The 14,318-nt window shown below is 38.1% G+C and overlaps 1 protein-coding gene across 2 annotated transcripts in view; it reads left to right on the top strand.

Moving 5' to 3' along the window:
* The first annotated feature begins 6,643 nt into the window (after window positions 1-6,643).
* Window positions 6,644-14,318, top strand: part of nucks1a (nuclear casein kinase and cyclin-dependent kinase substrate 1a) — a 55,052-nt gene continuing 47,377 nt past the window's right edge. Inside the window, exon 1 of one of the 2 annotated variants that reach the window (XM_034167387.1) lies at window positions 6,644-6,968. In XM_034167387.1, the coding sequence (XP_034023278.1) occupies window positions 6,952-6,968 (17 nt within the window). In that variant the 5' untranslated portion in view covers window positions 6,644-6,951. The remainder of the gene's footprint in view (window positions 6,969-14,318) is intronic. The other variant, XM_034167386.1, reaches the window with a different exon arrangement.

Raw genomic sequence — 14,318 nt, forward strand, 5'->3', positions numbered from 1 at the left:
ATAGCTTGTGGGTGGTTTGTCGAACAATTTAGCCTACCCATAATGCACCGCGTGGCCTGAGATACGCACGTCGCTTATTTCCCCAAATTTCTGCATTTTACATAAGTTTTTTTTTTTTTTTTTTTTTACTCACACATGCATAGTTTCATTGGAAAGAGCTTTCAAAGGTCTTTTTAAACAAGCCTACATTTATTAAAATCCGTTAAGAAATAGCAACACTAGTGCAAAAAAAGCGGTCAGTTATTATTGATGATCGGCACATCTCCACCTTTAGTAATGGTTGCCTTCCTGTCCTGAGCGACGCTAATAGATTGAGGCATGCATGTCCATTCCAGGTCTATATTTCCATGTCGGCAACCACGAATTGGATACAAATTGAGGTCATTGTTAAAACTAATTGTTACACCCCTACACCACAGCCATTCCTTTGTCTGTACAGAATTCTGCTTATGATGATCTCTATGATCCACCAGGGAAAAAAAAACACTTAAAGCAGTAATGTCCATTTATTTTTGAGAGGCTGCGTTAGAGAGTGGAGCCATGACATCATCATTTCATGAAAAGCTGTGTATTGCTCACCAGATGAAAACGCCAAGGTGGCTTTTCAGATTATCTAGTCTGGGACCTGTTTTTTTTGGGGTTTTTTTTTTTTTTTGCCACCGAAAATGCTGTTTTTTTTTTTTTGTTGTTGTTGATGATGAAACACCAATCCCTTTTGATGATGTAAACATACGTTTCATTTGAAATTGAATTGAGGAGAGAGGATGAGGCAGAGGGGAGAGAGGACTTCATTTTTACTCGAAACATTTGCTTTGACAATGTAAACATATGATTCCCATGTCAATAAAGCTCCATAAGTATATAAATGTTGTAAATAAAGTACCTAATTCTTTCACGAAACCACCGCTGATCTACCTTCTGGCAAATTGTAGCTGAACTTCAAGTCACCGAATCTAGGCTTGCATCTTAGATGTGTCTTCTGGCAAATTGTAGCAGAATTTTCAAGTTTTCTTTTTAAGAAAATCCTCCTCTAAACCTTCATCATGAAGCTGTATAATTGGGAATACAAAATATCCTCAAAATTACAATAATGATAACATTAAAGTAAATAGAGCTCTGGTATTGGTTATAGTATCATATCAGCAGATATCCCGATACCTGAATTTGGATCGGATCAGAAGTGGGAAACAATGTGGATCGGTGCATCCCAAGTTATGTTGCAACAATGGCAGGCTGTCCCTGGAACGTGGTCAAATCCCATAATATCACGCAGGGGTTCAAATGACACTGTGCTACCCTGTTAGGGATGGGTATTGAAAACCGGTTCCTGTTAAGAATCGATATGAAATGATCAATCCGTTGACATAGCCTTTTTGCTTAACAATTCCCTTATCGGTTCTTCAGTTCACATTACACCAGAGGGGCTGTTGTTTTGAGGGTGTGTATCACCGAAGCAGCTTCTCTCAGAAGCAGCAGATCTGCAATTTCTTCATTAACACCCCCCCCCCCCCCCCCAAAGCCATTTAAAGATGTCAATCATGAAACTTTTGTGCTGATTAAAGTCAAGTACTGGGACTCTTGTGGGCAAGAAACGAGAATCATCCTCCCTTTCACATTGGAGTTTTTATTTGTTCCTTATTAAATTTTCATGGGGCAGCGCACACGATAGTTCTTTGGCGAGAGCTGGACCCGCTTCGCCGCTTTGTAAACTGAAGTTACTGTCCCTCATGTAAAGGAAATAATAATATCCTCTGTTTTGTGGAACTAACTGCACAGCTCTAAACACTATGCCGCTGTCTGCCGAGTAAAGGGTGCATTTCACAAGGTGTTCCATTTTTGAATATTCCTGGTTTACTTTCTTTAAAATGATAGTCATAGCACACATGGTACGGCTGTACCATTTTTGTTCTTTGAAAAACTAAATATTTTAATGTCGTTGTTCAGAATACAACTACGGTGTTGCTTTTTCTATTCTACTACATATGTGCTCATAGCAATTAACTTTGATTGATGTATCAAGTAATGGATTCTACAAAGGCATCTGTCTGTCGCAGGCTCTTCATTTTATCTTAAACCTATACCGTACATTTTTTGCCAAACAAGTAGTGTTTCAGTTTACTTTAACTCCTCTTTGCTTTACAAAGCATATTAGAATTCATGCAAGGATGTCAGCCAAATAAATGCTTATTACAAAAACTTTATTTTGGTGTGTGTTACGCTTTGAAATAAAATATACTTAGTTTAAGCACCTTAAATCTTAAACTTTTGCAACTTTACAGTTTAAGACAGGTCTTAAACTGCAGGACAAGTAGGTTTGTAAAATATTCATGTCAGTGTTTACTTTTTTGAGATATTCTGATTCTTTTCAGGGTATCTATTTAAAATGAGTGGAAGAAGTCTAGGACAGAGGAATGGAGACAGATGAAAACTTAAAAAGAGGGAACAGAGCAAAGTGGATTATGAAAAGCATAAGTCCAGCCCATGCAAGAGCGAAGAAAGCAAAAACTAAAACTGCTACAGTCAAACGTAAAGTCACTGCAAGATCAGAAAGTCAGAGTAAAAACAGTCAGAAGACAGAAGAAAAAAGAGCTAACTGAAAGAAAAAGAGGACAGCATAGTAGCAGTTCATCCCACAAAGAACTCAAATCTATGACTACTTCTTGTTCAAAACCACATGTGCAAGTTCTTTCTTGCCAGATGAGATAATGGATGACACGGACACTATTTCCCAGAGGTTCAGCCGTTTAGAGTTCACTTTTTTGATTATCATAAAAAAATGAAATCAGGATCTCAGTATAACTTAAACAGGAAAGAGCTTATGTCCATGCGGACTCTGTTCTGTATGTAGGCATGAACTTCATTATGAAAAAAAGTAATTACTTGTTGACCAATCAGTGTTGACCACCAAGACATAATCTGTGTTTTCAAGTGCTCAACTTTTCTTTTTTAGGACTTTTTTTTTTTGTAACAATTTAGTCAATTTAAAACATATAGTCACAGATGTGAAAAAAAAATTGTGCTTGCATGCACATTTTTTTTGTAGAACTTCCTGTAATGTCCAAAAATTTTTAGCTCAACTAAAATAACCATGTGCCAAATTTTTGTGCTTTCATGTACAGACATAATTTATTCTGTAAATTTGAAGTAAATAGCATTAAAAACTCTCTAAGATGTGGAGATGTTTTACAGAAAAGTAGAAACAGAAGAAAAACAGCTTTTAAATTTCAGACTTGCATTGATTTACATTGTATTTTAATGTGTAATTTATTGGTTTTAGCCTTAATAAAAACGATTTAAGCTTGACATATACTGTTTTTAATAGATATTATTAAGGTGAATCACATATTAAATTTTTCAAAAATTAATAGTTTTGGCCCATGTAACACTTTATGGATCACCTTGTGAAATGTGACCTAAAGTTGGAAAGAGATTTTGGTCAGAATTATTAACTTCAAAGAGAATCTGCATTTTAAATCAAATAATGCCTCTTTACAAAGGTTGTAATACAAACTACAACTGACCAAAACCTTTTTTTTCCCTCTCCCCCAGAATGAGTCCGACCAATATATCGGCTGATATAAGCCCTTTTCAAAGTACTCGCTATCGGCCGAAATTTTGCCGATTAGAATGCTGATAATTTCTCATAAACAGAACAGTTACTGAAATAATGTTTGTGTCGGCAATGTAAAATGTCCTTGCACCATTTGTCCAGGAGATGGAGCTCTGACTCCATTCAGCTGAGAGCTGCTTACACCCCTGCTTAAATGCATTCATCACCGGCCCCCGTAGTTCGCTGTCACACTGCACTGATCAGCTGACAAAAGCATACAAGTTTATAAGGCTCTGTAGCCTTATCCTGAACCTATATCTAAGTTGCAGCAACAAGAGGTACAAGATCAGATTTATTCCAGAACTCTTTTTAAGGATATGTATTTGCTAATTTCACAAAGGTTTAATTCTTGATTGCATTTTTTGAACTTGAAAATTCTTCTCTGTTATAAAGTTAATCAATATGAGGACAAAGCTTCAGCTTTTAGGTCATACCTTTTTGTTAAGGGTCCAAAAAAGAACATTTTATTCATTAAAAAAACTATAATAATATTGGCTATCGGCAAATCAGCCGATTTATCGATTGTCTGCATTTTTTTCATCCAAATATCGTTATCGGCATCGGCCTAAAAAAATCCATATCGGTCGGGCTCTAGTTTTATGAAGTGCAGTGCAGCTGTTTGCAAGACAGCAGTTCAGGAGCTATGGAGTTAAATTTGTCTCATTAATACCTGAAAGGAAATGCTTTTGACAAAAACTACAGATTTGGTTTTTTATTTATGTCCACAGATCCACCATGTACAGATTTTATTTATTTTATATACGTCCAGAGATCTAGTGCCTGTCTCTAACAGTTTCTGAAAAAATTCTGATGGAAAAAAAACCCAAATCATTCCGCCATTTCCTCGCAATGAAACAACGACAAGAGGGGTGGAGCAGTGCTCACTCAAAGCCTGCCCACAGGCGAATGATGCAACTGACAGGGTGGAAAAACTCACGCATGCACACGAAGGTTCAAGCTTGGCTGACGTAAAAACATATGAATCAAATCCATATAGTTTTTGAAAAAAATAAAAAGGTACGATACTTTCTAACAGACCTCGTACATCTTCAAAAGAGACAAAAAGCAAATTATGACAAGTCAACAAAAAGCATAGTGCCACTGGCTAGGCATGACACAGTGAGAATACATGATTCCAACACCCGGAGCAAGAAAGCAACAGTTCTTGAGGAAGTGAGTCCAAGATCTTACAATGTCAAAACAGAAGATGGTCAAGTCCTCAGAAGAAATCGACGGAGTCTACTAAAAACACAAGACACCTGGCAAGAACAGACAGATGAAGATTCTCATGGAGATCCAGCCCCCACTGCATCAGATGATCCACCGCCAGATGATTACCAGAGAGCTGTAGAGACTGACGTGCCAGTGTTGAGAAGATCATCGCGCACTGTCAAAGCACCTGACAGGCTGAGTCTATAAGGACTATGAGCTGTATACTTTTCATTGAAATTTGAGTTCATGTTTATGTTGTTTATTAAGTAATGTTAAGAAAAAAAACATTGAGTTCATAGTTATATATGAGTGTTAAAAGAAAAACAATAATACACAGATACAGACTGCTAGATAAAGATTGCCTGATAAAATTGCTAGTTATGAGATTGCTGGTAAAATAGTTTGTGTGTGATGTTTTCATCTCAAGAAAAAGGGGGATGTAGTGATAAGTTAATGAGTTGCAGTTTTACCCCCTGCCACTAGATGGCTGCAGATATGATGTACCCCCGGATGTGTGTCTGTGTGTTGGAAGTCATCAGTAGATGAAGAATGAACATAGATACACGGTGTACCTGTATCCTTCTGACTCGCTATGTTAATAAATAAGTTTAGTGACGAACCCAAGTTTCTTCCACAACATTAGAAACATTACAGACCCAGAGGGTTAATAAAGGTAAAGAGTGCAGAATAAGAGGGCTTCTTAAAGAAAAATTAACAGGTCTGTGTGAGCCAGAATTCTTGCTGGTTGGTAGGGGTTCAAATACTTATTTGCAAAGTAACATACAAATAAATGATTAACAACTCATGCATTGTGATTTCCGTTTTTTTTTTTTAGATTATGTCTCTCACAGTGGAAGTGCACCTAAAATGAAATTTTCAGACCCCTCCATGATTTCTAAGTGGGAGAACTTTCAAAACTGCAGGGTGTTCAAACACTGATTTTCCTCACTGTACGTGGTGTCCCTTCTAAATTAAGCAAACAACTGTACTTTGAAAGTTATATTTTCAGTGGGTTTTTCTCCATGCTACATATCAATGCTTACAACCCAGACGTTTTCTCTTCTGATGGCTGCGATCCACTTCTCACTCCATTCTGGGTCTGATGACTTGACAGATTTGGCTTGTCTGCATTCTAATATGTACATCCAATAACTGAGCATCCTTCGCAATAAAACCTTTACGACAGTGTTTGTTCATTGTTGTGGTCAGGAGGAGAAGATGTGCATTTTAGATGAAAAAAAGCACATAAATAATGAGCAAAGGAAAACAAATTTATACCAAAAAATTTCATATAATTAAATAAATGACACCATGCTTTGAGGGCATGAACAAAAGTCGCATTTGGAAACTACAAAAGCTGCATGTATTTTGTTAAATTACATTTTTTTTTTTTTTTAAAGCCAGGCTGTGTACTAATATGTGTGCGTATTTATCAAGCACCAGATGAGAAATTTGGAAATAAATACAAAATGTCACTGCTGGAATCGAGAAATGCCAGTTACTCCATGCATCCACAGATAAATGTGCAATGTTTGTGCATGCTGAAACATTTAATTGAGCGTTCTGGTCTTCTGGGACCTTGACTGATTGAACGTTTCCATCGAACCTGAGGGCCTCTTTTTGTTTCTTAGCAGTGAGAATTCAACCGACCGCCGTAACGGAGGCGGGGAACGACGTGCTGAAAAAGTACTGACCGACAGGACGTTTCTCCAATCGGAAGACGAGTAGTCGTTCAAACCAGCCAATGGGAGCAGCGGAGCGCCGTAGCTCTCCTCTCAGAGCCCCCCATGGGGGCGGTGCTTACATCCTGGGATCCACCCCTCAAGGCCGCATGTTTGGCTGCGCTTAGGCTGCGGTTTCAGTTTGTTTTATTCACCATTTTGTGTTGCTGAAGGTATAATTAAAAAGAAAGCAAGGGGAAGAATTTCGGGATATTTGCGTTTGGAGGACGAGTCGCGTCCATACTTTAATTTATACGCACTAGCTCGGACGGCGGAGTTGTGCGCCACCTCGCTCCCCTCGGTGTTTTGCAGAGCGGGAATCTATATTTCTTTTTTTTTCCCTCCCCCTATTGAGCTTTTCTCTTCTCCCTCCTTTCTCACATCCTTCACCTCCACTATTCCTGCAAAATGTCAAGACCAGTCAGGTAGGTGTGCTAAGTGTGCGCTCCGCCGTGCTGCCTAGCGGCGCAGAGAACACGCACGACCCTCTGCCTTGTCGTGTTTTATGAGTGGGGAATGTTTCACGGAGAAAGAGAGAGAGAGAGAGAGAGGGAATGTGTGTCTAACATGGATCCTTGTTCGCCATGTCTGTGGAACTGCGCTGCCTTTATGCGGGAGCGCGGTGTGTATTGTTGGCTGCTGTTTTTACGTGTAGGCCAGATGCAGAAATTAATTAGTCTGTGTGATTTCAGACGTTCAGCTTTTTTAATTAATTTTTTTTTTTACTATTCCTGAAATCGCTCGGTTTGTCGCCTCACGAGAACATTTGGCCTGCACGAGTGAAAATTAGAATATGGCTTCCCATTCATCCAGCTCTGTACGTTAACGTCCCCCCCCCCCCTCCTTTAAAAAAAAAAAAGAGGTGGTCGGTCTCAGGATTCGAACCTGTTACCGCGTATGCTGGACGTGTTTCTGCTCCACATTACGCCTCACTGCGGCGTTTTTTTTTTTTGGTGGGGGGGGGGGCGGTTGTGACACTAGAACGGCGTGTGGACATGAACGAAAATGCCGTTGCACGGGATCGTGAGAGCAGATGCACATTTTCACCGCTGGCAGTAAATTTACACTGTTGGTTGATGTCAGAGGAAGGCGGGAACTACAGAAAGTCGCCACGCCCCCAAACTAAGATCCACTGCTGTGATTATTTTCAGTCCTTTATGACACATTAAAGTGTTTTTGAGGGTACTTCCATGCTGTTTGGTCCAGACTTGCTGAGTTTTCGGTTTGGTCCAAGCCAATGTAGCAGGAATGAAACTTACCCACACCATGGCCTAGGGCTGGTTTGATTCAATAAGCTGATTTAAATCATTATTTAAATTGCTGTAAAAAAAAAAAAATTGTAAAAACAATCACCGAAATATGAAATCGGTACCATTAATTAATGGTACTTGTACATGTTGTATGTGAGCCTTTATGTTTTAACATGTCAATAAAAATAAATATTACTTTTGTAGTCTCATTTAGAAAAGTAAAATAAATAAAACTGAAAAGTATATTTTAAATCAATAAAAGTAGCTTTAAATGGGGAAAAAAATCATGACTTTTTAGAAAAATGGTTTGTTTGTTTTTTTGCCAGCCCTGCCATGGTCTGGACCAGTGGTCCCAAAATTTGGTTTGAACAAAAAGAAAAGCCTTTATTGCCATTGCCCATATATACAATAGAATTTGTTTTCTGCAGTTAATCCATCCTAATTACAGTTGAACACAGTCCAACCACTAGGAGTAGTGTGCAGCCACAGTCCAGCACCCAGGGACCAACTCCAGATATACAGATACTGCCTGGTCACGGACAGAGAAAGGAGCAGAGCCTAAATAATAAGGATGCACCAATCCCGATACCAGTATTGGGTATCGGCCAGATGCCATATTCATTTACTTGTACTTGTAATCATAAAACTTTCCAGTACTCCAACACCCAATACCACTTTATAGCAGCGTGATGTCAACCTCTCAGTGAGGGATTTTCATGCACATGCTCCGTAATAACCGGACTCTAAGCCGCTACTTTTTTCATACGTTTTGAACACTGTGGCTTAAACAGTGATGTGACTAATTTATGGATTTTTACACGCTTTCATGTAATTTACTCATAAGTCGAAGTATGTCCATCACTGCTGTCCATTGACTGGCTGAAAGCCGCAGTCCTCATGCAAAGTAAATTCACACACAGAATAAATATAACGTCTTACCTGTTCCTTTCAGTGAGATTCATCACACCCTGAAGAAATATTATCCACATAAAGCAGGGGTGCCCAACCTTTTTTGAAACAAGATCTACTTTTAAAGTTGAAAGTGCATAATATATTGTGCACCAATATAATAACACAATTTTTGGGCACAAAGTAAAGTTTTAACAATAAATTATTGAAGTAAATATGTTTGGTGCTAAGAATAAGCACAAGTAGGCTAGGACTGGCCTGTAACAACACAACAAAACAACCCAAAATGACACAATGCCTAATTGAAGTTGGAAAAGTCGTTCCCTACCTTAGCTGTACTTCTGGCACTGAGATGAGTCTGCATGTGGCTATACTAAAATAAAAAATGGACGAAATGTGCGAAATGGAGCCTGATAATCACGAAATGGGTGCAAAATGTAATGAAACGGCGCAGACTGGCCCAGAGGCTGAAGTTTCATCTCTTCTATGCCAGATGGTGCACCTGCCCGGGGTACATGTACTCAGCGCATCTCTCAAAAAACAAACACCAAACAATTACAGTACATAGTTAGAATCAGTATCAATAAAAGTATATTACAGGCAGGGAGAGAGCCAGAGTGCTATATTGGTACACAATATATTGTGGGTATGCTATGGTTTTTGATATGGCTTGGTAGATCTCGATACACTTTCAACTTTAAAAGTAGATCTTGGTTCAAAAAAGGTTGGGCACCCCTGCTTTAGTGCTGAAGTCCACAGGTTACATTTAAGTGAGATGTCTGGCAGTGTCATGTTTGTTAAGAAACACACGGTTAATCTTAAAAGACAATTTGTTGTGGTCAAAATGTTACATGATTTAAGTGAAATGTTTGCAGTGCACTTTGTAAATAAAAACAAAACTAATGATATTGGTAGTAGTTACAGTCAAAAAGTAAGGAACAACTGATGACTAAAACATGTTATCAGAGTCATTATAAAACTGTAATGGTATCATTAAATACTTGCATCGGTACTCGGTATCGACGAGTACCCAAATGTATGTACTCGTACTTGTACTTCGTCTGGAAAAAACTGGTATCGGTGCATCCTGACTAAATAAGCATGTTTTGATTGTGGGAGGAAACCCATGCAGACACAGGGAGAACATGCAAACGCCACACAGAAAGGGTAGGAAACAATCTTACAACCTTCTTGCTGTGAGGCACTAGTGCTAATCACTAAGTTACCGTGGTGGTCTCAGTGTGTTTTCACACCTGAAAGTCCAAAACAAATTCTGAATCAAGGTTCAGGTTTGTTATGTTTGGTTTCATAATGCAATTTTGCAATTGGACTAAAGGGCTTCTTATGACATACTTATGACCTGATATCATCGTCTATGCACGCTGTGTCTCCCCATATTCAATATTGATTGCCGCGTAGATGCACATCCGACATTGACTTGTCAACTTACAGGGTTCTCCCCAGAAAGTTTTGGTATAGTGGTGCTGTTGGGAACTAGCACTGCGCAATGCTTCTACTCGGGGTCCTATCCGACCTTGTGTCCTGAAGCCCTAAGACAGAAATGAAAATCTTTTAGTACTGTTTCTGCTCTGATTCTGTGCTGAATTGTTCAATAGTTAAATTTATCTAAAATGTTTGTGTTTCATTGACACGCTGTTTGTTATGAATGTGCAATAAACCTATTTGAAATAGGGATAGGACCGATCCGATCCTTGGCCCAATACCGATGTAATTCATGTATTGGAAAATACCTATCCAATTCGCAACATTTTCCGATACCGAAGAAGAGCCACTGTGAATCCTCTCAACTGCTTTCACAATTGAAAAGTTTGAATTCCCAAGTCACAATATCACCAGGTTGGGGGTGCATTCACTTCAGAGTGTGAAAATCTCACCTTGTTCTTGTGATTCAGATTTTAATACCCCCTCTATATTGTCAAAAGGTCCGGCTTTCCTTCCGAGTCAGCAGGTGCATTTCTCAGGGCTGTGAAAACTCTGTGGATCTGAGGAATTCTGCAGATTTCATCATGGGGGGGGGGGGGGGGGGGGTCGTGTTGTACTCTGTAATTGTGATCGTCACTGAGTTTTTAAAATGCCTATCGTGAAGCGTTTCCTTTTTTTTTTTTTTCGACATCGTGCAAGTTTTATAAGTCTGCGGACACTGATCTGTGTCATTATTCATTCATTACAGACACAAATCTGTGTCCTCAGATCTTCGTAAGTTCGCAGAGATAAAATGCCACTCATAGCGTAGCTGTTACCACAGTTGTTGTAAAGTGGGATTAGTTGGTATTGGTTGTGTGGAATAAAGTCACGAACTGGGACTCTTGTCTTGTTGCAGTCAAGAAACGAGTATCATTCTCCGTTCTGTTGGCACAGCTCCAAATGCTGCTCTGCTCTCTGCCGAGACAGAGTGGTCGGAATTAATAACTTCAAAATGAATTGCCGCTTTAAATAAAATTACACCTCTTTACAAACGTTGTAATACAGACAAGCAACTACAATTGACTAAAATGATTTTCCTCCCAAAATGAGACCTCCTACATTCTTTATGAATTACATCCTGACGCGCAGCACAACCAGCTGCAAGAGCTCAGCTCAGATGTATGGAAAGAGATTAATGCCAGTAATGTCTGAAAGGAAATGCTTTTGACAAAAACTACAGGTTTTGTTTATTTCTATTTATGTCCAGGGATCTAGGATCCACCATGTAGAGTTTATTATGTCTAGAGTTTAAGGATCCAGTAACCAATTTCATATTTATTTACTTTAAGACTCAATAAAATGTTGTTCAATTTCAGTTTAATCAACTTATAAAGTGCCAAGTCACAACAAAAGCCATCTCAAGGCACCTCACACAGAACAGTTCAACATAAAAATTTAAATAAATAAAAATTAAAACGTCAAATACAAATTTTAAAAACAGAAGTAAAAGAATAAAACAGGTAAAAAATAAAAACTATTCATAAGAAAGAGAACAAAAATAGGTTTTAAATCTGACTTAAAAATGTCCACGGCTCCGACTGCCTCACGGTCGTAGGATGACCGTTCCACAGAGCGGGTGTACGATAAGAAAAAGCTTTTGACCCGCTGACATAGAAACCTGTAAAGCCTACTTTTAGTACAGCAAAAATTCACAAGAGGTATCGATAAGGGAATTGATAAGGAATCGGATCAATAAGCGGAATCGATAATGATGTCGATAAAATCTTATCGACGCCCATACCTAGTGTGATGTACATTTTAGGAAAAACAGAAACATCCCGATGGCTGATAGTGAAACGAACACTGCTTCATCTGATAACGAAGCTTCTGAGCTTTCATTTGAAAGTGAAGGTTAGGCTTACGAGGCTGTACAGAGAGACAGGAGGGGAACTTCACTCAGAACTCTAATTTTTTTTCGGAGTCTGTCAGATTTTGGATTCTAACGTGTGGTGATGGTGTGCTGTTGTGTCGCTGGACACTATTTTAGTCCCGCCGAAGCAGTGCTCTGATCTGCTGGTTCATTGTTTTATTTGCTTTATCTTAATTTTCCCTGCTAAAGCCCAAAGGGCATATGTCTGTGAGTAATATTTACCTTTTTACGTTAAACAGACCTGTTATGGTCTTCTAAAACTGTTGATAGATGTATTTTATAACTTAGAAACAGGACTGATGCTAACGCGTTAGCATGTCTAGGGAGTTTTCAATGTTAAAGTTAGCATTAAGCTGTTTGCATCTCAGCACGTTTGTGTGCATTTGTTTTCTGTATAATAATTAATGGCTCAGTGTTGTCGTAAAAGAGTCAAATTGTAATTTTTTTAAATTTATTTTTGAATGAATGAATGAAAACTGTTTATTTCGAACATTTGATACAACAACAATTACAAGATAGATCAGTAAAGACAACAACAAAAAAGTTCCTACTGTGTACCCAACATGTCCGAAAAGGGGTAGGGTGAAGCATCAGCTTATTTATCCCTACCCCTTCTTCCCCACAACCAGTAATACCCTTTGCCACATATACACATAGATTCCTACACACCTAAACCGATATCAATATATATATATATATATACATATATATACACATACATATATACATACACACATCAACATACATACACATATATACACATATACATATATACACATATATATACACAAACATAAATATACACCTACACATACCTACTACATACAAAATACTATATATTTACAAGCCGAAGCAAAAAACAAAAACACCCTAACCCTCATTACCCTTCCTCCTCCCTATACCCAGAAAAAACTATATTTTTGTACCGCTGTTTGAACTGGTTCATGCTTGGACATTGCTTGAGCCCCACTCCCAATCTGTTCCACATCCTCACCCCACAGACAGAAATACAGAAACCTTTTAATGTTGTTCGTGCCCACTGATGCTTTAAATTAAATTTCCCCCTCAGACTGTAATCCCCTGATCTGTTAAAAAACATATTTTTAATATTTGCTGGAAGTAAATTGTTTATTGCTTTATACACAATTTGTACTGTTTGAAAATGAACCAAGTCTGTGAATTTTAAGAATTTGGATTGTAAAAATAGTGGATTTGTATGATCTCTATATCCAGTATTATGAATAATTCTTATAGCTCTTTTCTGCATTACTGATAGATTGTGTTGTACCTTTATAAGTATTACCCCATACCTCTGCACAGTACTGTAAATATGGTAAAACCAGTGAGCAGTAAAGAATGCGGAGTGAGTTGTGGTCCAGAATATGTTTCGCTTTGTTTAGAACTGAATGCTTCTTGACAGTTTACTTTGTATATGTTTTATATGAGTCTTCCAGTTTATCTTATCATCTATTATCACCCCCAGAAACTTATTTTCATGTACCCTTTCAATATCTACCCCCTCGACTTGTAACTGAACCTGTATGTCTGTATTACAATAGCCAAATAACATGTATTTTGTTTTACTTAAGTTTAATGATAATTTGTTTCTGTCAAACCATATTTTCAATTTTCCCATTTCTATACTGATCCTCCTCAGTAACTCCTGCAAATCCCCCCCTGAACAAAAAATGCTTGTGTCATCTGCAAATAATACTAATTTTAATATTTTGGAAACATTGACAATATCATTTATATAAATTAGAAACAGTTTTGGACCCAATACTGACCCCTGTGGGACGCCACAAGCATTGTCCAAGCATGATGATGTTATTCCCCCAACTTCACAAACTGTTTTCTGTTACTTAAGTAGCTTCTCACCCAGTGCAACACCAACCCCCTAATCCCATACTGTTCAAGTTTACTGATTAATGTCATGATTAATTGTATCAAAAGCCTTTTTAAGGTCTATAAATATTCCAACTGAATGTAATTTGTGGTCTATGGCGTTTGTAATCTCCTCAACTGATTCTATTAATGCAAGTGATGTTGAACTATGTGCTCTGAATCCATGTTGACTATCAGTAAGTAATTTATGTTTTTTGAATTTGTCTAATCTATTATTGAATAACTTTTCTAATAATTTGGAAATTGTGGAAGCAAAGAAACAGGTCTATAATTTGTGAAGTGGTGTCTATCCCCAGTCTTATACAGCGGCACAACCTTAGCTATTTTCATTTGATTGGGAAATTTACCGGTTTGAA

Source organism: Thalassophryne amazonica, chromosome 3 (assembly GCF_902500255.1).
Source record: "Thalassophryne amazonica chromosome 3, fThaAma1.1, whole genome shotgun sequence".
Classification (NCBI taxonomy): Eukaryota; Metazoa; Chordata; class Actinopteri; order Batrachoidiformes; family Batrachoididae; genus Thalassophryne; species Thalassophryne amazonica.